At 40.4% G+C, this 27431-nt stretch overlaps 2 protein-coding genes and 1 pseudogene across 2 annotated transcripts; 2 read left to right on the top strand and 1 right to left on the bottom strand.

Moving 5' to 3' along the window:
• The first annotated feature begins 307 nt into the window (after nucleotides 1–307).
• Nucleotides 308–4959, top strand: LOC149108961 (uncharacterized). Its single transcript, XM_089294923.1, has one exon. The coding sequence runs from the start codon at nucleotides 410–412 to the stop codon at nucleotides 3203–3205; it is 2796 nt and encodes a 931-aa protein (XP_089151049.1). The 5' UTR covers nucleotides 308–409; the 3' UTR covers nucleotides 3206–4959.
• A 2401-nt stretch (nucleotides 4960–7360) lies between these two features.
• Nucleotides 7361–9063, top strand: LOC110041087 (uncharacterized; annotated as a pseudogene).
• Nucleotides 9064–15110: 6047 nt separating this feature from the next.
• Nucleotides 15111–18592, bottom strand: LOC149108960 (uncharacterized). Its single transcript, XM_089294937.1, has one exon. The coding sequence runs from the start codon at nucleotides 18373–18375 to the stop codon at nucleotides 17329–17331; it is 1047 nt and encodes a 348-aa protein (XP_089151063.1). The 5' UTR covers nucleotides 18376–18592; the 3' UTR covers nucleotides 15111–17328.
• Between the last annotated feature and the right edge of the window lie 8839 nt (nucleotides 18593–27431).

Here is a 27431-nt window from a genome sequence, read left to right as displayed (position 1 = left end):
AACAGGACAGACAAACAGAGTAAACAGCTAATACGTTATTGTATGGCATTGGCATGAAGTGAGGACATGGGTTATTTCACAATTAGATTATTAATTCCAAGCATCATTTGACTCTTTAACCACTGTTTGATTTATGTTCATTTATGCTCAGCATTTTAGTCGAATTAAAAAACTCTATGAAGATATTCCTGTAGACTTTCAGAAACGTCGTGCGGATTTAAAAAACTTCTGTGATCGAATCCATGCCAAACTGCGTGACGTACTTCACCGGTAGGGTAACATACAACTTGGCTAGCGTTACATATTTCGAATCTACTCTTTCAGCTTGTTTCAGTCAGGTTTTAGCATTCCAAGAAAGACGTCTATATACAGCAAAACTTTCTGGCAAGCAGCCGTTAAACAACTAAACATGGCGTCCAGTCTGCTCCTTTGGTTTGTGCTTATTACATTACTTGCGTTTACAAGTTCTGCTACGTTATGTCCGAGGATTTTCTTTCAAAACATCAACGAAGCGACCATGCCGTACAAAATCATCGAAGGTGTCTACATTAAGGAGAACTACTACCACAACAGTTTTCCTGTCTACCGCCTAGAGAATGATACCTTGCTATTTTATCACATGGTCAGCAAAGGTAACGACTATTTGGTATTTGGACTCAATCTCAACGACTACTTTGGCGTGGCTGCAACTGTTTACGAGGATCCCGCGTCTTGGCTCAGTTCAGCGATTTTAAACAGGAACGATATATTTGGTGGAATCGTGAACCAGTGGCAATACTACAACACACGAGAAGAGACCAACTACTATGTGCCAACTACTTATTCCTCTCCCAAGATCAAAGCGGTTTGCGTGGATGAAGATTTCAGAGAATGTAACTCGGACAGAGTTTACTTGAATGAGAGCTTTGATGACGGTAAAGGGATCACTTTGAACGATCCCACCAAAGATTATTTCTATCGCGTGGTGGGTTTGTTCCGCAATCTTCGTCCTGTCTATAAACACAACGCTCAGACATGGTATTTACAGTATGTGGACAACTTCTGGGTGGTTACTGGTTCGTATGCACCGAGTAATTATGACGATAAGACTTACATGAGAGTAAAGGATTTCGCAATAAGACCTGAATATATCAGCAAAACGTGGTCGGTGCATTACAATGGATGGCGTGACATGCCCAACCTCAGAGTCATGTGTAGGGGAGTGACTTCAATGTCGAACACTTGTCCATCAAGACCATGTGACAGTAAAGCAAGATGCGTTTACACTTCGGGTAACGAAACCCTCTGTCTCTGTCCTTCAGGATATACGGGACTGACATGTTCCGTCAACAAAGAGTGCCCCAAACCATGCCCCAAAGCCAACACAGAAGTTAATTTTGCTAACTCGGGGAAACGACCCGGAGACCTTGGCTTCGCATTCTGCAGTGGATCGTATCCCTCCGTGAGGTATTACTTGTGTGTGGATGGCAGATCCAGTTCGTACTGGAGGGGACAAGGGTCACTCTGCACAGGAGAGGATCCGACGACTCCGACATGGTATACTAGAACTCGAGAAACACCTTGGTATCATCGAACTGTAGGCCCACCGCGGGCTAAACCCATCAACTTTGATGACAACCCCATTGTAGTCCCAGTTGTAATCTCTGTTGCTGTCCTGATACAAATCCTTCTGCCGTTCGTGCTGTGGTGCTGTGCTTTGTGCACGACGTCTTGCAAGGAAGTCGAGGAGGAAGAAGATGATCAGAGGAGACGAGAACAAGTTGACGAGGAGTTGGGGAGGCGTCTTCAACGAGTTGCTGCAGCCGGGAATCAAGAGGAACTCGACCAAGGCGTCCAAGAATACCAGCAAGCCGTTCAGGATTATCAAAGGGAAAGCGACGCCAAAGAATTGAGCCGCAAACGAGGTTTCTACCGAAATGCGAGTTTGTGCAGGCTTATTTCAATGGACATGTTTTTCTCTTTCTATCTTTGGCTTATCTACTTTGTTGGATGTGATCTGTCCCAATGCACAAAGTATGGTTCCGTCTTTGAGATATTAAGAATCTTCGCCATTGTAATGCTTTGTCTCTCTCCTGTGATAGTCCTACTAGAAAGCGCCTTCTCCCACGAGCTGGACTACCTCAAGAACATCATGGAAGACGAGACGGCTTGGGGCTACATACAAAGAATGCACGAGGTTCCACCGAGGATCAACATGGTTGTAGAATGCTACCATTACGAGACACGTACGCGAGTGGTGTATTACACAGACGCCAACGGAAACCAGCAGTCTCGCACCGAGACTTACACAGAGAAAGTTGTAACATATGTGGACCAGGACGTGTTCTCCTTTGGTTCATGGCTTGATGTTTCTAAGAAGGAGATGCCAGCACTAAGTATGGTTGCTCTAACTCGAGTCAAGATCGATCCAAGTATCCTATTCGGCGACCAAGAAACTGCAGATGACTACGAGAGGCAAGTGGCAGAAATGTTGGACAGAAATCGTCACCGAGATGTCTATACTGATTACTCGTCGAGCAAAGAAATTCCTGGACTGAAGAAGCGGATATCTGCGTACGTAGATTTGAGGGTGAAGCCATTTTGGATTCGGCCGCTGTTTTTCTGGATTGCCACCTTGTTGCAGATGACTTGGCCTTACCGCTGGTTATTCAGAGCCAAAACAGCAAAGACCTACTATGCCTTGAAGAAAAAGATGTACAAGAGCACAACACCACCGAGAGAGGTTGACGTGATGGATCCAATTGCAGTCCTGACTGGTAATGAATCCTCTGTCTTGAACGCCAGTGGTCCAGACAACAGCTGCCCAGGTTACCCAATGTCTGTGATGAATAATGCAGAAGGAGGCAATCTCACCATCCAAAATGGTGGTACGGCATATCCACCTGTTAATCCATACCTCGGACAAGGCCATCCAAGCCAAGGCGAAAGTCATCTGAACCCGACTTACAATCCTGATGCAGAACAGCCATATACTCCTTATCCTGTTGCATCTCAGCCAAATGCCCCGCCGCCGCCATATGCTGCAGGGATGAATTATCCAGCCCAGGGCAGCAGTGCACCATATCCACCGCCCAGTCCATATAGCGGACCTGCATTTCCAGCTCATCCTGCCGGACCGCTACCAAGTGCGCCTCCGCCATCATACGAGGCATCTGTAGGTCACAACCCCGAGCCAAGCAACGAGCACAAACCTCCGGCAGTGTAATGTTAAAAAGGGTAATGTCTTTCTCAACCTTTTTTTATAGCCTGCGTGCAGACACCTCCCATTACTTTTTATGAGAAAAAATCCTCTACAGGAATGTTACCTGTCTCGAGCCTAAGACTGAAATTTACTAAGCTTTTTAATTTAGAGAACATTACTTACATTAAGTTAATTTGCGCGCTCATTGTTAATCTTTGTTTTTCTTTGTTTCTTTTGGTGTTTTGAGACATTTGAAAGGGTTTATCGAGCTCAAGCTGTGCGAGCTCCTTTATGAAAAACCTTTTACACTTATACTCGCACTTTAAAGCGACGTTCTGCATTTGCGCGCTCCCAATCACCGAAAGAAAGTCAGGAAAACTAAGACAATGGTTTACTATTTTGAGCTGACTTTATTACTGCGCCTGCCAATCACAGGAAAACTCTGAAGATCAAACCCTAACTAACGATTGCGTTTTTGGACGAGCCTTGAAAAATAAGAAACAAATAATATGAATCGATATCTATCAATGGTAACCCATAGACGTGACATTTTAACCTGAAGATGATTGACAGCTGCAAAAAAATACCTTTGGGAGTTCGCGTGTGTTTGAAATGTGCAGTAAATAGGCAGCTCTACAGTGAAACTTTTTTAAAGTACATTTTCATACATTCCGAAGATTTAAGTTTATAAAGAGATAACGTTACAGTATTAATATTTTTTTAAACGTTATCACTCCGAGTTTGTCGAACAGCCGGCAAAGGCACCTTGTCACTCTGCACGCTTAAATTTCTTCAGCGAAACTTTTTCGGGAAATATTGAACTGGACTGAGCTTTTCTGGGTTACGGAGTTGTTCTGACCAATTAAAGTATTTGATCATTCTTCAAAAAATTTTAGTAGGTTCACTTTAAGAATAATATTATGACTGAGCCTATAGTTTAGAAGACTGCGGAAGCTTTGGCTTCTGCTACGTATACCATAAAGTAATCAATAGGAGCTTAACGTTTAATAGTATGCGAAAGTTTTGAAGAATTTTTGTTCTACTAGCATTTATGCTGCTGTTAAAAAAAAACCAAAACAATCACATTCATGTGGTTTTACACCCATTTTGTCCATGAAGCCACGGGTGTGATTGGTATCAAAATGTACGGTTCATGAGATACTTTTACTTTAGCAATTTCTGGACCGTCAAGTTTAGACGCGTTGTATTTAGTTGCTTAGTTTCTGCCTTGAGCTCGGAGAACGTACCTTAGCGTCAAACGCACGGCCTTTACCAAGTATTCTTAATTAACCAATCACAGCTGCGCGAGCTTACTTGATTTATAATTTTCATATATGTTCGTTAGTCAAAGTTGGAGTTGGAGTTGGTAGCCTGCAACGGCAAGAGCTATTAAAGTTCTCAAGAATAGAGAGTGGTGATCTGAAAAAGATATAGCCTTGTGAGCTATATTTCCCCCTAAAAAATAGACGACTCTATCTGTTCCGCAACAACTACATTTAGGAAGCCTAATGTTAAGCCGTTTCTAGAACATTTTAAAATCCTAGAAGCCTTTGAGTACATACGCAAGAAATTGTAAGCCCATGGTTTTTTCAATTTTTTTGAAGTTATGATCGATACAAGAAATTACCTCAAAAAGATAATGGAAAGTTTGCAAAATTACTGAGATTGTAGACTTAATTTTTTTTGTTTTCAGGGAAGAATGCATGATTGTCACTTTTGTATCCTGACCAAGGATTATCATTTCCGGATTAAAACACGAGTGACAGTGATTGGAAAAATTGTTTAGATTTGGGTGACCAATAGGCTTCTTCACTCAGACTGCTAACAGTCTGTTTTCCTCTCGAAATGAGACATACACCTTATTAAAAAACGCGATACAAACATCAGTTACAAGATTGAGATTAAAAAAAGCTGATTTACATGTTTGCCATTTGGAATCACGAGGAGGACATGAGGCGATTGCTCTCAGTTTTAAAGTTAATAAAAGATCTAAGGGCTCTGACGTTAGACGAATGGCTATTCGACAAATGCGCCCCACTGTAGCAGAAAGTACTTTTCTAAAAATCGGTACGGGGCTGAGGCGTGGATCATAATGCGAGACATTTTAGACTAGTAGGGATTGGGACGAGAAATTCCGGAGACCGGCTGCCAGTAGTCTATCACTCATTAAAAAAGCGACGCTGCGCTGTATGAGATCCCATATATATATCGGTGGACGATACAACCTCGCCTTCTTGTTGGTCAGAAGTAATTGGTGATTTTATTAACGGGAAATGCGTTACTGACCATGGAGAAATTGGAATACAATCGGGAAATGTAAAATATTTGGCCTCGTAGGTCAGGTCCAGAGGTTTCACTATGAAAACACATCAAACGTTTTCCGTCCACACTACGCCGGAGGAATTTGAAAGCGTGAGAATCACCGGTCGTCTTGCATTCCTGTTTGAGTAAAACTAGGGTAGGGGAATATCACGGTTATCGGAAAGCTCCTTTTATAAAATATTTTCCGTCAACTCTAACTTTAAGGTCGGCACACACGGGGAGACTTGTGCCTGCGACAAGCCCCTGCAACAAGTCGCGGGGACAAGTCCCATCGTGTGAACTAGCCGTTTTTGCTTCAAAATCTAGTCGCAGGGACCAACTTTAGTCCTTGTGACTAGTCCCACGAATTCAAACCAGTTTGAATTTTTGGGACAAGTACCTGCGACTTGTTCCTCAAAACTCTTCGTGTGAACTGTTCGTGGGACAAGTCCCTGCGACCAGTCCCTTCGTGTAAACTCTTCAGGGGACTAGTTGCAGGGACAAGTCCCCTCGTGTGTGCCGACCTTAAAACGCAAAGCCGGCATTTTCAAATTCTTCCGGTCTAAAGACCGTTTTCGAAAAGCTTCGTTTCCGAGACGGATTAGTGTGGAAGATAGGCCTAACCGGAAAAATAATAAAGCTCCGTTTTCAAAGGCTGGGGAAGTTATTAAAATTTTCGCAAACCATAAGTGAAAGTATTTGTTAATTTCACGAGTATACCATTTTATTACTTTTTAATATCGTGGGTGACAAATTACGCTTATAATAATATACACGAAAAAATTACTCGATTCTGATTGGCTGAGAGCAGTGCAGTTCAAGTGTAACACCAGTGCAAATTCCACATCGTAATTCTGTATTATGATTGGCTGAAAGACAATAGGAAATTTTCGAAGCCAATAATATTACGTAAAATGATGACGAAAATTTTGTGCGGAAACTTTGAAAAAAGTTTTCTCAAATGAGAAAAAATGGCTTCAAGAAAGGTCTTCCGGCACTTCCTCTAGGCAAATTGTTTCATACTTATATTATTAGTAAGTAAAAGCGGCTTGTGCAATATCAGCTTTTTGAAAAACTCACAATGCAAGTGCAAATTAACTCCAAATTGAACGAGAAAAAACCGTATGATTACCTATACTAATCGTGAGTTTTTGACTTGTTTATTGTAACAAGAAATTTCGCTCCAAACGTTGCCATGGCAAGTTTGTTAATTCACATGTGAAATTAATGCGCCAAAATTAAGGAGTAATTTGTCATCCATGATATTACAAGAACAAAACACAATTTCTTTGCAATTTGTATAGTTTCCATTGTGACATTATCATAACAGCACACAGCGCGCGCTCAGAATTCGAATGATAAACTCGCTTTTATGACGAAATTTTTCAGCTAGTTTTCCGTCGCGAAACCAGTTTAACGGTGTCGCTTTAACGGTTGAATAAGTTACTACTAACACATGAAACCGTTAACGATATACGTGATTCTTACATTAACTTCACAAGCAGCCTCGCGTGCCTCAGAAAATACTAACAAAGAAGGTAAGTTCTGCCAATCTCGCAAATGAAATAGAAATTCTTGTACTTTTTCAGAAAGTCTTGAGCTCCTAGAAAAGCTCAAAGTGCCTGTATAAAGGTAGCTTTCAGTCAACAGATTTAACATTATTTTCCGTACCAAAATTAACCAAAGCAACATTTCTTTTCATTCGAAATAATATCTATGGCATTTTATTTTTTGTTTTAAGTTCGTGCAAACAGTTGCTTGAAAATATCATAAGTTAAAAAGAGTAATAAAATAATCCAAAATAACCTCAATTATATAGCAGACGTTTCGGGCCTAGCCCTTCCTCAGTGCTAAGTTTTGGTATCCTAGAACTCGAGAAACACCTTGGTATCATCCAATTTTAGGCCCAGCGCGGAATAAACCTACCAACTTTGATGACAACCCCATTGTAGTCCCAGTTGTGATCTCTGTTGCTGTCCTGGTACAAATCCTTCTGCCGTTCGTGCTGTGGTGCTGCGCTTTGTGCAGGACGTCTTGCAAGGAAGGCGAGGAAGAAAAAGATGATCAGATGAGACGGGAACAAGTTGATGAGGAGCTGGGGAGGCGTCTGCAACGAGTTGCCGCAGCCGGAAATCAAGAGGAACTCGATCAAAGCATCCAAGAATACCAGCAAGCCGTTCAGGATTATCAAAGGGAAAGCGACGCCAAAGAATTGAGCCGCAAACGAGGTTTCTACCGAAATGCGAGTTTGTGCAGGCTTATTTCGATGGACATGTTTTTCTCTTTCTATCTTTGGCTTATCTACTTTGTTGGATGTGATCTGTCCCAATGCACAAAGTATGGTTACGTATTTGAGATGTTGAGAATCTTCGCCATTGTAATGCTTTGTCTCTCTCCTGTGATTGTCCTGCTAGAAAGCGCCTTCTCCCACGAGCTGGACTACCTCATGGAACATCATGGAAGACGAGACGGCTTGGTGCTACATACAAAGAATGCACGAGGTTCCACCGAGGATCAACATGGTTGTAAAAGGCTACCATTACGAGACAAGTGGGCGCGTCGTGCACGAAACAGGCGAAGACGGTAACAAGCATTCCAGCACCGAGACTTACACAGAGAAAGTTGTGACATATGTGGACCAGGACGTGTTCTCCTTTGGTTCATGGCTTGATGTTTCTAAGAAGGAGATGCCAGCATTGAGTACTGTGGCTCTAAATCGAATCAAGATCCGCCCAAGTATCCTATTCGGTGACCAAGAAACTGCAGATGACTACGAGAGGCAAGTGGCAGAAATGTTGGACAGAAATCGCCACCGAGATGTCTATACTGATTACTCGTCGAGCAAAGAAATTCCTGGATTGAAGAAGAGGATATCTGCATACGTGGATTTGAGGGTGAAGCCATTTTGGATTCGGCCGCTGTTTTTCTGGATTGCCACCTTGTTGCTGATGACTTGGCCTTACCGCTGGCTGTTCAGAGCCAAAACAGCAAAGACCCACTATACCTTGAAGAAAAAGATGTACAAGAGCACAGCACCACCGAGAGAGGTTGATTTGATGGATCCATTTGCAGTCCTGACTGCAAATATCTTGAACTCCAACTCCAAGAACTGCCCAGGTTACCCAACGTCTGTGATGAATGATCCAGGAGGAGGTGATCATACTTCATACTTCGGAAGAGGCGATCCAAGCCAACGCGAAGGTCATCTAAACCCGCCTCACAATCCTGATGCAGAGCAGCCATTTTCTTCTAAACCTCCTGGATCTCACCCAAATATACCTCCACCGCCATGTGCTGCAGGGATATATTATCCAGCACCCCATTCTCCCTTCCCAGGTTATTCTGCTGGACCTCTACCAAGAGCACCTCCGCCATCGTACGAGGAAGCTGTAGGTCACATCTCCCAGCCAAGCAACGAGCACAAGCTTCCCACTGTGCAGTGTTAGATGGTATTGATTTCTTTTTGTTCTCAACCATTATTTATAGCCCGCGTGCAGTCACCTACCATTTCGCTTCAAGTTAAAAAAGCGCCGGCAGGAAGGTTACCTGTCTCGAGCCTACGACAGAAATTTACTAATTCTGTCAATTCTCCTCTTGAGGGCTCTTGGGACAACATTAATTTACTGTTATAAACTTACATTGCACGTTCATTGCATATCTTTGTGTTATATATGTCTCTTTTGGTAATTGAAAACTTGTGAAACGGTTTGTCAACTTCATGCTGTGCGAGTTCCTTCATGAAAAACCTTTTGCACTTTTGCACTTGCACTCGCGCTTTAAAAAACTTTTTATATGCTCAAAATCACCGAAAGAAAGTCAAGAAAACTAGGACAATCTTTAAATAATATTTTGAGCTGATTGTACTACGGCCCCTTTCAAACACACGAATACTCTGAAGTTCAAACCACGATTAACGATTGCGTTTTCTGGTCGTACAAGCCTTGAAAAATAAGAAACACAAAATGGATGGAATCTAATATATAGATTTAGCCAAGCCTAAAAGCGGCACTCCTGGGCCGGGTTGTTTAAAGCCCGATTAATTAAGCTAACCCAGGAGAAGCGAGAATTTTGATTTGAGATTTGTAACTTTACGTTGTTTGGCCTTCTGTTTTGAATTTGAATAATCTCAATCTCAAAATACATAAAACAAACGCAGCGAAAAACATTTGTATACTAGAAAAAATTATACTTCGGTTAACTATTATAATCCTGGGTGAGCGTTAACAGGCGTCCGAACAACCCGGCCCTGTTTACAACAAGGTAACCTGACATGAGCCCGCGATCCAATCGGAAACTTGCACTTGGTCAGCGGTCAACTCCAAAAGAAACGTGACCTCGATGAGCTCTAAACTTGATCCCGCGATATGATCACATGATACTGGTCAGCGGATACCTAGTTTTGACAGGCGTGTCAATTGACCATTACATGGATGTCCAATATCAAAGAAGGACGCTATAAACCAAGTATGCATGTCTCTGTCAACCTCTTAGTTGGAGTATCACCACGATCTTGCGCGACTCCGTCACCGTCGCTGTCGTCATCGTGCGTACGCGCCCACGAGCAATACCGCTAGCCATGATAAGCATGAGGAAATCATTCATGGGTTTTCCTATATTGGTATGGAGCTCCGCTTGGCGGCCCTTCGGGCCGCCGGTGCTCCGCTATCAATCCTAACCCGCAGAGGTGACTCTTTGAATTGAGGATGATTGACAACAGTTATAAACTACACTGTTGGGAGTTCGCGTGTGTTTGTCCAGCCACAGGCCAGACGTGACTGGTTCCAAAAACTTCGGTCCTCAAAGTACTGTTACCCTAGGAATTCCTGGACTGTCAATTTAGACGCTTTACTACTTGCTTAATTTCTGCCTTGAGCTCGAAGCACCGCTTTTACCAGGTATTTCGTAGCTAAATTAACCAATCACAGCTCAGCGAACTTACTTAATCGGCAGTTGGCATATGACTTCGTTAGTCGGATTTTAAGTGGGAGTTGCATGCCGGCAACGGGAAAGTTAAATTCTCAAGATTAAAAAGTGGTAATCTGAAGTACATATAGTCTTGTGAGCTATCGTTCCCACCTAAAAAAGAGACGACTAATCCTATCCCGCAACTGTAACAGCTACATTTAGGAAGACTAATGTTGAACATAATGCTACTAGAAAATTGCAAAATTCTAAAAGCCTACACAAGCAAGAAACTGTAAACCCGTGATTTTCCAAGCTTTTTCAATTATGATCGATATCACGAGAATTTAGTTCAAAAAGATGGTTGAAAGTCGTCGATGCAAATTACTGACATTGCAGTATTTATCATTATTTATTACTTGGAGAGAATGCGTAACAGCCAGCGATTTGTGACAGCGATTACAAAAATTCTTTGGATTTGGGTTTTGCTTATTTTCTTTGCGTGCCGGCTTTAATGTGATTAATACCTCTTGGAACATATTGACTTATTGATTATTGAATATTGTCTATTGGCAAATATTTACAAACTTAACCTGGTTCTTTTCTCTTAGGTTGGGATTTCCATCTTTTCACAGATTTTTTCACCTGTTTTCAAGCTGCTACAAATACAAGAAAAAAGAATCAAACTATTTTTTTCAGACTGTATCGTCTCCATGCTGTCATCCCGATAACACAGCGCGCGCTCGAGAATCAAAATAATAAACTCACTTTTGACTTGTTTTTCACTTTGTTTTGCCTCGTGACACGCCGTGTAACCGTTTCCCGTTAACGGATCAATGCATGAAGTTACTACAACAATGAAGGTAGCTTTTGCCAATGTTACTAACTAAACAGAAATTCTTTAACATGTTTAACTTTTTCAGGAAGGCATGCGCTTTTTGAGAAGTTCAAAGCGCCCGGAGAAAAGGCCTTGTCAACTAGTTTCACATTATTTTCTGTGCCAAAGTTATCAAAGGAAAAATTTCTCTTGATAGGAAAAATTCATGGCTTTTAAAGTTTTCTTTTAATTTCGTGAATATAGTTGACTGATACGAAACTTTCTCCTATCTTGATTAGAGGAAAATTACGCTGTTGCTTACACTCTCGTTGTCATGGTTTTTCCTGACACGGTGAGCGTGTTCTTGCTCTCTCTTTGTTTCCTTTACTCCCATAAATCCCTGGAATTTATTCCAGGTATTGATACTTTTGACACAAATGATAAAATATTTCTTAACGTACCTCTGGTCATTAAGAAACTGTTTTTTAAGTAACTTGAGAGTAGTCAATTTCAGTGGCGGATCTAGGGGAGGGACCTCCCCCCCTCCTTATTTTGGTTAAAAAAACCGCAGAAGGAGGAAAGCCGGGAGCGCAAGGAAATCCCCTCCCCATCCCCCTCCCCATCCCCCGCCCCGCTTAGCTCAAGGTCTATTTAACAATTAGACCCGTAGCCCTTGCGGGCTACGGGTCAATAGCCCATGAGGCGAAGCGGAATGGGCTATTGACCCGTGGCCCTTGAGGGCGAAGGGTCTAATTGTTTTAGTATCATCCAACTAGTCGGACAGAAAAGGTAATAATAAAGTTAGCAAATGCAAGTTGAAGAAATATTTTTTTGGGAATAAAACGAAAGAAAGCGTTACGCTCGATGGCGCCAATTTCGCTACTCGATGACTATTACTAATAGTCCCCTAGTAGCGTAGCCAATCAAAATGCAGGATTTGCCTTAGTCCACTAGTTGGGTGATACTAAAAATTGCTAGTTTCACTGTCATGCCATCAAAGAAATAGTAACCAGCTTAACGAACGTCCCCACTGGAGTAAGTTCAGCTCACAGGAATTTCGTTTAATTTGTTGATCTCTTCCTTCACGATGAGCTGAGTTGTGTTATAAGTTTCATTGTGTTAGCTTTAAGGCTGTAAGAGTTATAAAATGGCGGCCTCAAAAGCTAGCTCCATCTCCTAGTCCCAGAAGACCAGAAAAAGCCCTGTCAGAATAAGGTTTATGGTTGCCTCCCATGATCAAATTGGCGGAATGGTTAAGGGTTCGCCTTAAACACCAATCGTAGCACAGCTTTTCATGGTATACAAGAAGAACAGCAGCTCTTTAATTCCCGGGTATCATTTCATCACAGTGCGTTAACGATACTTTCGGCATATTCCACTGAAATGACTAGACTACTGATGCATCCTGACGTTGGACATAGGAACGTCTCTTTAAGACAAACTTATAGCTTTCCAGAAGGAATATTACAGCTATCTCTGGCGAAGCTGGACGCACAAATTAAAGATAAATATGACACCCGTGATAATGAGAAGCAGCGTAGAACTCCAAACAGGTCAAGTAGCCGGGCCCGGAGCAACAAGACAAAATGCACATAACCAACATATTCACGGAATACTTCAAACTTTGTCCCTCCAGTGCTAATATCTAGAGAGCCTAAAACATATCGTAAAATTAATGGGAACGTTATTAAAAAAAAACTATCACATCGTAAATTACAGGGGTTTCGAACTCTACAAACTAAGAAAACTACGTAACCTATAACCTCTAACGGCTCTACTCTGGTAAAATGTCCTCCTAATGACACAGAGACAAATGCGAGAGGGAAAAAGGTCGCGATACAGAAAAACAAAAAGAACGGCAAATGTACAAATTCCAAGAGGTGATAGCTTAAGAAAATGGATCGAGAACTTCTACATGGACATAGAAAGCGCAGCTTTGAACAACGGTTTTGCAACGGACTGATTTAAACCCTCTAGAGGAGATAGACAAGGATTCCCACTCTCGCCATATCTGTTTATCCTGACTTCAGAAATACTATCAAACAAAATGAGACAAAACGCAATCATAAAAGGAATCAGAATTTTTGGCTCAGAGATCAAACTAAGCCAATTTGCAGACGATATCAACTTATTCTGTGCTGATGTTGCTTCTGCTGAACAAGCCCTGAAAACTATGAGCGCTTTTAGGAATTTCTCTGGATTAGTGCTCAACGGAGAGAAAACAAAAGCCTTCTGGTTAGGGGAATGGTTGAATAATAGAACCAAACCGCTAGGGATGAAATGGATAAATACTCCCACAAAATTATTAGGAATATATGTTTCCTATGACGAAAAAGGTAATAACCAGATGAACTTCAATTTGAAAGTGCAAAAACTGAGACAAATTTAGACATTTGGAAATCGAGGGGATTACCACTCTATGGAAAAGTACTAATAATTAAATCTTTGGGGTTGTCTAACTTAATAAACTCAATTTCAAATGTTAACGTCCCTAAGGAAATAGTGCCGGTGGTAAAAGATAAAATGTTTCGTTTCCTTTGGAAAAATAACAAGGACAAAACAAAACGGACTAGTATGTACCAAGACCTTTCCACGGGGGGCTTACGGATGGTTGACATCGAACTTACGATAAAATCGCTCAGACGTGCATGGATCAAAAGACTTCTCTTTAGAGATAACTGCAATTGGAAAGTAGTACCGGGCTATTTCTTTTTTAACAAACACGGAGGTCTCAATTTCCTGCTTCGATGTAACTACGATGTCAAATATTTAAGGCACATTCCAACATTCTATAGAGACATACTTATTGCACTTGATGAAATCAAGACTCTGTACAATTATGATCAAGGAACCGACACCATTCTCTTTAATAACAAAGAAATCTTAGTTAATGGGAAACCGTTATTTATGAGGGAATGGTTTATCAAGGGTATCCACATGATCCAATAGCTTTTTAATGAAAACGGTTAATATTTAACTCTTCAAGAATTTCAAGCTAAATATCATTGTAACACAAACTTTCTCCAGTTCTGTCAAATCTTGAGTGCAATTCCTGTGAGCTTGAAGAACAGAGCGCGAGTCCTAGGGCAAAATTCGATCTTTAATTATAGAGAAAACTGGAAATCTTTTTCACTGAACGAAACTAGTCAAATCAATTTTGAAAAAAATTAAACGTATAGGGCAAGAGACTATTATCGCCTACTTCTCGTTAAAAACACCAATCACCTCATACTGGCCCGGAAAGATGGAAAAGAGATATTTCAATAGATCGTTTTCACATGACGTCATCACTTTCTAAAATCCAAAACGAAAGAGCCACCAAAGTTTTTGTCCTCATCAGGCACAAGAGGCGGTATATTTATATTTGTTTACAATTTTACAGTTCAATAGCGTGCTTCGTTTGGAATCCAGAGCATTTTGAATTTCAGGGTTATGGAGGTGCGTGACACAAGGCTATGATCGAGTTTGTCGAAAAATATATACTTATCCCATGATTTTGAGCCTTTTTAGAAGTTAAAGCATTTGGAAAAGTGCTTATGCAAATGCTTGTTTGATCAGTACTGATAATCAGTCGCCTAGATAGCCAAAGTAAGTTCCAGATGTTTACACTATTTTCCGGCCGCCATATTGGTGTACCACGGAGGTATACCAACATGGCGTTTTCATACTGGGCTCTGTAAATATCGGCGAAACATTTCGACGAATATCTGAAGTTTGGGGAAACGCGCAGGCCTAAAACTTGGAGAAGTGGCTTATTTAGTTATCTTCTATAACATCATAATTTCATAGCTTTTTCCACTAGATGGTTTTCGATTTATTTTTTTATTGCGTGACAGTGAAAACGATCTATAGACACAGAGAATTGAACAGATGTTTTTAAAATGGCTTCAAAAACATGCAAAGAAAATAAGCTGAAAGAATTTCAATTCAAATTTATTCATAGGATTGCCATTACAAAGAAAGAACTCTTCAGATATGGGATAAATACAGCCATTAACTGTGGTGAGCCAGACTCCATAAATCACACCTTTATCGACTGCTAATTTTAAAAAAACCTTCACATGCAAAGTCATTAATTGGTTTAACACTCAGAATGGTTGAAACTTTAGACCAGATACAAAAGAAACGCTTTTCGCCACCTTAAAACACCCAACATACATGGAGCTAGTGGGAAAATTCAATTACACTCTCCTTTTCATGAAATTCTATGTGTATGTAAGTAAACTAAATAACAGTTCACTTATACTGACCGAATTTATTGCTAGAACCACCTATAAATATAAAGTTGAAAATTTGTAAATTAACACCGAAAAAGTACTCGTAACGTGACAATGCTCCTCTCAAACTTTACGGACTAAGTTATTTTTAATTGTATTAAATCAAGATTAGAAATCGTTCCTTCTCCCCCTTCCCCGCGCTATTAGTTGTTTGTTTGCTTTTTTTGCTTATTTTGTAATTTTGAGTTTCCCTTTCCTTTTATTTTTTCTTTCTCTTTTTTGTATTTCTTGTTTTCTATCCTGTTTGATTTAATTGTAACTAATATGTGTTGTCAGAATTAATTAATTACTTTTTTTTGTTCGTTTTCCTAATGTAAATAAGTAACACCTGGTGTAAATAAGTAATGTACATTGTAGTATCGGAGTAGCCATACCAGAGTACTTTGTTATAATTGTAATTTGTAATTTGTGTTACGAGTAATTTTTTAAAGACGTGTTACTTCAAATAAATAAATAAAATAATAAAAAAAAGAGGTGTTAGAGTCCGCCTTTGTAGAACTTATCAACAACCATTGCTAAGCGAAATATTCAAAGATCCTCGTATCACATCATACAAAAGGGGCAGATCATTACGAAATATATATTATCTTAAAACAATTCAAGGATTTTTTTTAACTCGAAGAAATCTGCAAAAATTTGAAAATGAAGTCAAAGTGCGCTGTTTCTCGCCCGATCTAATGTTCAAATTAAGTTATGGGGGCGAAGCAGCCTCCAATTTTTAGAATAACGTAAATTAAAGTCAAATTTTGCACAAAGTTGAAAGAATACATCTTATGTATTTTTCATGTTCAAAACTCTTAAATCTGCATGTTAATTCTGTAGTTTTCCGGTAAAATTGAATTATTCCTAAAAGAGACGAACGGTCGGCAGACACAAAGGGACTAGTCCTTGCGACAGTAAGTTGTTCCTGCAACAAGTCGCGGGGACAAGTCCCATCGTGTGAACTGGCCATTTTTACCGTAAAATCTGGTCGCAGGGAGTAAAAATTTGGTCCCTGCGACTAGTCCCACGAATTAAAACTGGTTTGAATTTTTGCGACAAGTCCCTGCAAGTTCTTCCTCAAAACGCTTCGTGTGAACTGTTCGTGGGACAAGTCCCTGCGACCAGTCCCTTCGTGTAAACTCTTCAGGGGACTAGCTGCAGGGACTAGTCGCGTCTTGTGTGCCGACCTTAAAATTGGCGGCAAACCATGATATAAATCATGTTTAATAGAATAAAAATGTATCCTTGGTATCTCATTTTTCGAGAATCAAGTTTCATTTTCTTAGCCTAAATAACTTAGAGAATCGAGGAAAAATCACAATGCGACCGTTAAAAATTTAAGTGAATAACAATATTAAGTTATTAACTAGCTTTCTGAAGAATTGTAGAGGTGGCCAGCCGGCCCACCCTCTAAAAGTCTTTCTGCTTCACTTTCTGGTGATTTTATATGAACTGAAATGTTTTAATTAAAATTCAACACAATAGTTGCTTTCAAAGCAATACTGTATTTGCCAGCCTTGGTCAGTGCGTATTGGGAAAATCTGTGCCCTTGGTCTTAATTAATACTTCCCAATACGGACTTCCCGGCCTTGATTCATTTGGTACAGGCACGAATCAAATGTTACGATGAATAAGAGTAAAATGGAAAACAGGATTAAAAGAAAGTATAACTAGTGAAAAAAGGAAAAATGGTAAAAATAAATGATGGCATTTATATTAGCTTACATTGCTATTTTATACCTAAATCAAAGCTTCTTATTAAAACTACGAGACTAGTGTGAACTGTTCATAAATTGGTTAACAGTTACAAGAGAAAGGAGACCACTTTAAATTTTTGAATATTTTGAACGTCCGAAAGCCAGAGAGGGTCAAACATCACTTAGCAAATGCTTGTATGGGATAATAGGTTGGTGGCGAGTTACATTTGCACAATACGACCTCGAGTGTAGACTAAGGTGGTACTTGGCACGGTTGTATAACATTTCAAATATCACGTGACTTCTTAGCTTTGCAGGGGCCTCCCGCTTGAAGTTTTCGACGAATTCCCGCGATATGGCCCCCATGTTCCTCCGATTGGTTTCATGCCTGCGGTGTAAGCGATTGCCACCAGTGACTGGAGCAAACATGAGTGCTTGGCCACCAAATTTGACCTCGACGGCGATCAAAGCTTTCCTATGACTGCAGAAAGCACATTCTTGTTCATACTGTGACGGATAGGGAAGAATATGCCCAATAGCTTCGTGATGGTAAGCGTTAAAGAGTGCGTCGAAAAGCACAGTAGGAAGGACCAGCGATGTTTCGTTTATACCACACAAGTCTCTTCTGAGTGTAAGTACAACGTCTGCTCCATGGTGAACCTTGTAATCCAGCACACCAACCACTGGTTCGAAATCTAACAGCCAGGCCTCCACAGCTCGAAAAGGCGACAGTGTTTTCATGGCGGCGGGGGTAAATTTGTTGTACTTGAGAACTGTGTCGTCGTTTAAAAATATGTAATAATGATAGCCCGGTCTTCTGTCCATTGCGGCAAAGAAAAGTACATTTCGTCCAGACGCAAACAGAGTATTGGGATCAAACAAATAACTCACATGTGATTGATTGTTTTCTTGGCACATTGCTCGGTAACTCAGCACTATTACATCACAGTTGCATTTCTGTGGATCGCCAATCTGAGAAGATGAAGCCAAGTACGGAGGAAGACATTGCTCAGTTTCCGTGAGATAAACAAATGGCTTTCGAGTTGACAACTCTGTGCCTCTTTGTGTTGCATATTTGCGAAATAGAGCTGACGAAACAACATCGATCTGCTCGCTAAACGCTGCGACTTCGTAAATGTTGTTCACATAAACAATAAAACCGACGATTATGATGGAACTAACGGCCACTATAACTAGAAAAATACCCTTTAAGTTCATTCTGTAGAGTTTTAAAGCTGGTCGCTCGAAATTAAAAAAAAAGAATAGATGAAACTAAATTATTGTCGCATACCTAGCATTTCTAGGCAACGATTGTTACATTATTTGGGCCGTTAAATCTCTTAGCTTTAGACGGTTTCACTTTTAAACCTCTAGCTACTAATCAAAGTTTATCCGAAACTTGCCGTACATTAAAAATTGGAGTCGACATTACAAAGATTAAATCACAAATAAAAATGGTTGTTGTTGTTGTTATTATTACAAAAAGTGTCTAGTTGAAATTTAGCCGAGTGTTTATATTTTGAAAATATATTTCTGCCTATGGGTTTGTGTAAATGTTAATTTTTTATACAATTCTGCCATAATTAACTAAACATTTGCATAACAAGCGCGGGCTTTGCTTGATGTAGCTAACAACTGTTTCCAACCTGTACAGCGCTTATTTTGTTTGATGCATGGATGCCATGCAACACTCGATCTTTATCGGGTAGTGATACGATAAGGTTCACTTATGATTGGGCATTTGTGTGGTACCAGGCTTTAAAACTGAACCCCTGAATTGGCGTAATTCAAACAGGCCTTGAAACTCCCTTAAAATATGCAAAAAGAAACTGCCTTGCGTCCCATGGCGAGCACAAGTAAACTGAACAGCATGAATTATTAAGGTGTTAAGGTTTTCTTGAATTTCAATCCTTGTAAAAGACTTTGGTGCAAAGAAAACCAGGTCAGATTTAAACGATAGAATATGAGCATATCCACATGTAAGTTAGCCACATGCATAATGGCCTGTTTAAGAACAACATCCCACGACTTTTTTGTTCACTTTCAGGAATCACAATATAAACGCTTTTTATAAGTCGTTTCTGATATCTATGCGCGAGGTGGCAATGAAAGAAAATTTATTATTTCCTCCGAGATAGCACAACCAGTTTGAATTGGGCTGCCTTAAATTCGTATGTTCATGATATAGTTCATATTCTCAATTGAATGCTGCGTGTATTGTCGGGGTAAGCCGGGCAAAACCTGAATAAGAGTCTCCGTCGAGTAGATCTGGATCCAGGAAAATGCTGTGATGATCATTCTACTCGTTTCTTCCTTAAAATAAACTTCTCGACTCTTCGTCTCGACTCGACTCGACTTTAAAACTCCATGCTATTAGTCCTCGTGTTACAAAAAATAAACTGGTTATACTGGTTTACATATGACGTAAGTGTATGGAAGTGAGGTCACTTCAACAAGTGCTACACACATGGAAAGAAAGCAAAGTTCAGTTTTGTTGTGTTGTACTGAGGGCATGCTGAATACTTCAGAAATCTAACAGCCCGAAGAACAAGTTGCATCTATTGAGGGAAAGCGGAGCACTGAGACATCAGTTTACTCCTAGCAGTTTTCTTTCATAAACATTGTACAGCATGCTAAAAAAAAGTGGAAGAAGTCTTAAAGTTATGTTAAAATGCCTCTTGAAAAGGGTTACAAGTGTTTCTATGAGAATTATGTATTTGATGTATTATGAATTATGCCTATTGAAGGACAGTGAGGTATATGTTAAGGGGAAGCGTTGTAGATCTTAGAGAAAGACAGAGAGGCCTCGATGTGTTATTAATATACTCTCGCTATCGTAAACAAAGCTACGTGTTCTTGTTCAGTAGGGGAAATGGCTGCTGCAACATGTAATCAAATTAAAGGCTCATACTTTCCCCAAAGTTGGAACACGTACGGAAAACCCATAACAGTGGTACAAACGCAGGACCTAGGGTTTACGCTATATAAATATAGAAACAATTAAGGTGGTTAGTCGAAATAAAATGTATATACAGCTATGTACTTCTATAGAAATAGAGTACTTAACTTAAAGCCGGTCGTGGACAATTCTGAGGGTCACATGATAACTATCATTGGTTTTGAGTTAAACCATTCATTCGAACTTGACTCTAAGAAATGCAATTTCTACGACAAATTTACGACCCTTAAAACTAGTAAACAACATCTCCACGTGGTCGCAAAAACATCCACTAAGCGTTCAAAGTCACATGACCTAAGTATTCACACTTCAAGTACACTATAACGAAATGTCCTTCACATCAAACATAATTGTTCTGTAATTGTTTTCTTTTTGCACATATCCAAGTCTCTCATAAACAAGTAGGTACAAAGTATCGGTCGCACCATGAACTTCATTTCATTTATTTTCTATAGCGAAAGCTTTGATTCAGACTTCATGCTACCTCCTGCGCAAATTCCCTTGTATAATTTTCATTAACCTTGACCGAGATATCTAAAAATGATATATTTACTTAGTTTTAACAAGAAATAAAATGCAAACAGCGGCAGCGAACATAACACATGAACTACGCATGGTTTGGAACAACAATCTAAAATTTTCTTGACGTTTCGCATGCTACAGCACGCATCTTCAGAAAAATCTTCAAAAAAACGATAGATTTAAAACTTAAAAATACAAAGCGAGGTACTGGTAACTAACTAAACAATAACGAAAACAAAAGGTGATAGCTAATAAAGTGACAGCTTTTCACTGCTGGCATTGTCATTAAGTGTTGGTTTTAAGTCTCGTATAAACAATGTTTCTTTTATTTTGCAATGTAAATCACATCGTCCACTAGCTAAGACCTCGAAATGGTCCCATTTGATGTTATGGCCGGTGGAGATTGCGTGATCAGCAACAGCGGAAGCGTGACCCACTTGCGTAAGGGCTTTAGAATGCTCGACCTTTCTGTCATGCAGTCGTCGCTTTGTTTTGCCGATATAGAAAGCGTCACAATCCCAGCAGCTGGCTTTGTATACGACTTGAGATTTTTGCAAGTGATTTAAACGATCTTTGTAAGGAAAAAAAGGTTCTCCGTAGGAAAGAACCACTTCTGACGGGAGCCGATGTGGGGTAGGTATTCTTTCATCCAACGTCCCCACACATGTCGAGTTAATTCTTGCACACGCCTCCAGCGTTTCCGTGGATTAAATGCTGTACTGTCCACACTTTTGGGAATGAAGTCACCACCCATTTGACCAATTAGGAAGTGATTTGGAGTGAGTACTGGTTCGTCGTTCGGATCGTCACTCAATGTGGTCAGCGGTCGTGAGTTCATTAGACTTGCGACTCCAATGAATGTTGTTTGCAATTCTTCGTCGTTGATATCTGCATCTTTCAGGACGGCATAAATTGCTCGCTTTGACGATTTGATCATCGATTCAAACACACCTCCAAAATGAGGAGCGGCCGGAGGATTCCAATACCAAGTGACACCGTGATTAGACGTCATACGCTGGAGCTGATCGTGCTCTAGTTGACTGACTAAGTCCCTGATCTCTTTCTCGGCACCCACGAAATTCGTTCCATTGTCACTCAGCATTTTCGTCGGCCATCCTCTCCTTACCGCCATTCGCACGAAAGCGTTGAGAAACGCCCCATTATCCAATGAAGTCGCCATCTCTAAATGGCAGCAGTGTGTTTGCAAACACAAAAACAAACACAGGTAACGTTTGGCACGAGTTCGTCCACGCCCTTGAACGGTTTCACGATCGATTTGTTCAACCAGATCGTCCGCTTCGTCGCTAACTTTCTCCGCCATACTTGTATCATTCTTTTGGTGATATGCCTTTTCCAAACGGGACATTACCATCAGAGTCTCTTCTTGTTGTTCCTGAATTTTTTCTAACAGCTCCTTGATCTCGTTCTGCGGATTATCTCCGCTCAGGACTCTGGCCAACTTGTTTAAGAGACGCGTCATTTGTGATTTCGCGATTCTCTTTTCTTGTTTACACTCCCGAAGCCTGCATTCGCGATCCTCTGTCTCGGTCGATTCCATATCTTTTTCCCGTTTCAAACCATGCACGTGTAGTCGATTCATCTCAGGACGGAACGCCCCCAAACTTACGATTCCTTTCGATCTTCGTAACTTTTCTGTGTAATGTTCGGCTCGCAGTGGCCTGTCCATCCATTTGGTTTCGATATGTAGATGAGACTTTCTCCTTGTTTGACAATAAGGACAAAGCTACAAGTTTTCTACGTTACCTCAACAACAGGCATCCCAATATCAAATTTACTATAGAACTCGAAGAAAACCAAGAGATCCCATTCTTAGATGTCCTCATCAAACGCCATCAAAATGCCTTCTCTACAACAGTACACCGAAAAAAGACCTTCACAGGTCTTTACATCAAGTGGGATTCTTTCACACCAAGAAAGTAAAAAATCAATCTGATCCGCACCCTCACTTATCGCTGTTTTCGCATCTGTTCAACATTTTCTTCATTACAGGCTGCTCTCTCTGATCTAAAGAAAACACTGCCTCTAAATGGTTACCCTAAAGGCATAATTTCCTTCAATATGAATGATGTCTTAAACAAGTATAGGAACAGACCTTCCGAAACTGTTACCACGGTTCCCAAGAGTGATGTAATCCTTGTGCTTCCTTATTTAGGTTTCCGAAGCGAAGTTTTTAAACGCCGTCTGAAATCTTGTGTTAATAAATTTTTTGGTTTCGTCAATCTTAGGTTCATTTTTCAGAACACTTGCCGAGTTAAGTCCTTTTTTCCTTACAAAGATCGTTTAAATCGCTTGCAAAAATCTCAAGTCGTATACAAAGCCAGCTGCTGGGATTGTGACGCTTTCTATATCGGCAAAACAAAGCGACGACTGCATGATAGAAAGGTCGAGCATTTTAAAGCCCTTACGCAAGTGGGTCACGCTTCCGCTGTCGATGTGATTTACATTGCAAAATAAAAGAAACATTGTTTATACGAGACTTAAAACCAACACTTAATACAATGCCAGCAGTGAAAAGCTGTCACTTTAGGGACCGTTCATTTTTTATAAGGTAGGGGGGGCTGGTGGGATTGGGGGGGGGCCATGCGAAAAAAATGGCTTTCGAGGGGGGGCCATCCCAAAAAAATAAGGGAAAAAGGGGGGATCACGTGAAATATTTTAGTAAAACTTCAAAATGGCATAATGTTTGAATATCAAAAAAATTGCTATAGAATAAACATAGAAGGCAGGATACAAATTTACTACAAACTTTCCTTCTGCTTTAAAAAAAACGTTTGGCGACAAGAAGCATTTGTAGCTGCTGAAAAGAAGTATTTACAACTGTTATTTTCGAATGCAATTTTCACTGGCACTCATCTTTATCTTCGCTGTCGTCGAGTTCTTCGTCGCCGCTTGTGCTGCTGTGGGAGTCTCTTTCACCAATGCTGCAAGAAGCAGCAATGCTTTCCGTCAGAGTGTACTCTTCAGGGCACATGAAGGTGTAAACATAATATCTGACTTCCTGCTCAAGGTTTATGGTGATTTTGCTTCTTGCAGCATTGGTGAAATAATTTCCTTCCAAGAGCTGTGCGATGTATGGCCCATCTCTTCCAAATAACGACGTGGCAACATCCTCAACTTTGATACACTCTTCCGGGATGGCCGTTCTAGGAGGGTACACAAGGCATTGTGGAAGATCATTTCCTAGCGGGTTTCCAACACAGATTCCATAAACTCGTTGGACGTTGTTTTCAGTCCGCTTCCTCTTTCTTTCATTTGACTTTCTGCGGTTTTCTTTTTTCCTTCTCCTTTTGTTGATGTGCTGTTTTAGTATGCCCTTGAATATGCTGTTATAATTGCTCTCCTTATCTTCTAGTGCTTCCATGTTCTGCGTGACCTTCGTCAACTTAGCTTCTACATTCTTTACATTAAAACTGTGTGTAAATTCCTCGCCCTGCTTTAAATGTAACAATGTGTTTCACACAACACATCAACAGATTTCCAGTTTTTTCTTAACACTTCGTACTTGGTTCAGTATCACAATGCAGGAGCAAGGAAAGACTCTGTTCCAGGCCGCTGTTACTTCCGTAAGATTGAGAAGTTTATGAATGAGCACTATGAGGAGGGGGAGAACTACAGGGAGTTTCTAAAGTTGTCCTGTCAAGAAAAGGTAGGAGAAATTTGTTCTTTTTGTTGTGAATGGACTGGACCACCCATAGAAAGGTGCCCTAAACCAGTTCCTGACCATTCCTGCCTACCGGAATACCACTACCTCTCCTACCAGAAGACCCCAAAAGAAGGGCGTGATCCAGATGACTGACAGCCAAGGGTCCAAGCGAAGAAAGAGCATGGAAGTGGCAGGCTGGTTTTATCTGACCCAGAGAGCGTTGCTCTATTTGCAGATAAGTTGATTGTCAAATCAAAGTTTGTGGTGGATTATCTTCAGAATCTTGAAGTGCTGGAGTTTAAAAGGAAAAAGGGAGCAGAAGAAAAGGCAAAGTTAAGTAGGGACGCAAAAGATAAATCATATGAGGATTATCCTTGGACTGAGTTGTGCGAAGATCTAACCAAGCTTAAAAAGCTACGTGTTCCAGAACTAAACAAGTACTTGAACCACCACGGGCTGAAGCAGCATTTGAAAAGCAGCAAGAGTGAGAAAGTAAAAGCAATTGTAAGACATTCATGCTTGTAGTAGAAGAGTCCTCTCAGAGCTGGCCAACCAACACTGAGAAATGCCAGGACATTGACACAAAATGACAACAGGGCAAGTGCTGACAGCAGTGAAACGGATGAAAGTGACAATGATGAGTATGACAGTGATGCCATTGACTCTGGGGAAGAAGATGACTCAAGTGACGTCATTCTTGCATTCATCAATTCAGATGAGGAAGATGCCAATGAGAGGCCAATGCGAGGCCAAATGCCACACGCTCAGGGCGAGCCATAACTAGGAGATCCGAAATTGACTTCTCTTTCTTTTGATTTGTTTTTTAAACAACAGCTCTCTGTAGTATAGGGATTGTAAATATTGTCTTCATAGTGAGCACAATAACTTGAAGTAGGGGGATAATAGAGAAATATTAAAAAAGTTGAAATCTAAATATTGTTTGTTCAATTTTTTTCGGGGGGGGGGTCATCCCAAAAAATGACCGCCATAAGGGGGGGCTATGTGAAAAAATTGGTAAGCTGAGGGGGGGTCATGCGATTTTTAAATGGTGCTTCCCAAATCCCACCAGCCCCCCCTCCCTCATAAAAAATGAACGGTCCCTTATTAGCTATCACCTTTTGTTTTCGTTATTGTTTAGTTAGTTACCAGTACCTCGCTTTGTATTTTTAAGTTTTAAATCTTTCGTTTTTTTGTAACCGCCACTTAAGATGCGTGCTGTAGTATGCGAAACGTCAAGAAAATTTTAGATTGTTGTTCCAAACCATGCGTAGTTCATGTGTTATGTTTGTTGCCGCTGTTTGCATTTTATTTCTTGTTAAATTGAAATAGCCAAAGAACAAGAGTGTTTATGATGTTAATTAGTTTGATTCTTCTTTGATTCTGGGTCGGTTGTCTTGGTATATCTTCGAACACAAGAGAATCCTAATCACTCTGCTTTTGTCAAACTTTTTGCGATCGTGACTTCAGCGCTAGCGACACTAAGCCTCTCTTGGTTTATTTTCCGTTTTTTAGCAGAGGTACAAATCTGGATTTAAAGAATTCAGAAGATTCTCAATGGTTTTCGTTTCGATTGAGTGTGGTCCAGGGCGAGCGGTCTGGTGACGAGGAGGAGCGCATACCCGCTTTGCTCGCGGATTCCACTCGCTTCGCTCGCATGGTTCTTTATGTCGCGCTAAACGGCCCTTTTCGTTTGCCTAATTTTTTTTTCGCCCTCGCTGGGTGCCTGTTTGCAGGATATTATTTTCTCTCTAACCACTAGCAACCAGTCTGCCTTGATTAGTAATATAATCCGTGCTATTTAATGACATTAATCGTACCACGGCGGGCATGGAAAACTAAAATGCATAAGTATAAGAAACAAAGGTGGAAGTATTAAGAAATCGATAATAAGCTCCTTTCATTTGGCATTTTTCCTAACTTAAAACCCTTGTTCAAACTTCTGTTCCTGCCTTAGCTTATTTTGTTTGTGCTGGTGATTAAACCAGCCTTAAGAGTGAACGAGTTCCAAAAGCTTACCTGCAAGGATACTGTCGTATTCCTTATCATTTTATTATCATTTATTTATATTTTTATTCTTACTTTGTACGTTAGGGGCGTAGACGCCAGAATTTGTATCATAGCTTCGTGTTTGGAGTCAAGTTTTCCCTTTATTAGTTTCCTTTGTTTTGTGCCATTTTGTTCATGTTATGGTCATTTGCATACTCTATATGTTCGGTTCGCGCGTAATTTATTCAGTTAGTAGTGGTTTGAGTTTCTCTCTACGCCTTGTTTTGGATTTGCTCCAGTTTTACAGTTCGTCTTTTATTCGTCTTGTAAGTTTCCTCGTTTATTTCGCTTTGCCGTTCTTCTGCACTCTTCATGTTCGGTCGTTGTTAGTTATTTTATGTTCATTCCCGTGTTTTGTAATTTTGTTCTTTTCAGTTACCGTGTTCAATCTTCATATTAAGTGGAATTAAATTACTATGGCAAGATTTGGATGTGTGTGATTAGCGTGTGCGACAATAGTGGGTGCGTGTGGCTTCTTCAAACAATAAAGCAAGTTTTCACTGCATTGAAATGAAGTTCAGGATTCTTCAGTTATTTTCATGTTTTGGTACGCTTTAGATCCGTTACAATCGTGGAAGAGATTGTTTATGTATATGCATAGGATGATACGCTACAAAATTCACCAATATCCACTGTTTAGTAAAATACATGTGTGAAATTCTGTCACCGGGTTGCTAAGCAGCTAAACTGAACTGTCGCAATAGGTGCTCAGTCTTCGCTGTATACGATCTGCTCCTCAGCGACCAGTTTTCCAAAATACCAAAACTTTCGAATTTAAATCACTATATTTGGAACCTCTTGTAAGCGACCACCTCTCCTAAGCGACTTCGACCACTTTTAGGCTAAAAGTTTGAAATTTTCTTTTGTTTTTAACCTCCCTTAAGCGATCAGTTGACAGATAATAGAGCGAAAACTGGATAGTAAGACGTTGTAACATAAGCGCGTTCCTGGTATTACAAGAGACGGAAATTTCTCAATGCGATGTACCGGATTGTTTCTCAAAATTGACTTTTTACACGAATAAAACATTTAAAACAAGGGAGAAGTCTCTGTAGTTACCATATGCTAATGAGCAAACTTTTG

This window comes from Orbicella faveolata, unplaced genomic scaffold (genome assembly GCF_042242905.1).
Source record: "Orbicella faveolata isolate gen_17 unplaced genomic scaffold, um_ofav_v1 contig_25, whole genome shotgun sequence".
Taxonomy (NCBI): Eukaryota; Metazoa; Cnidaria; class Anthozoa; order Scleractinia; family Merulinidae; genus Orbicella; species Orbicella faveolata.
The sequence above is the reverse complement of the archived record's forward strand: the minus strand, read 5'-3'. Positions and strand labels throughout refer to the sequence as shown.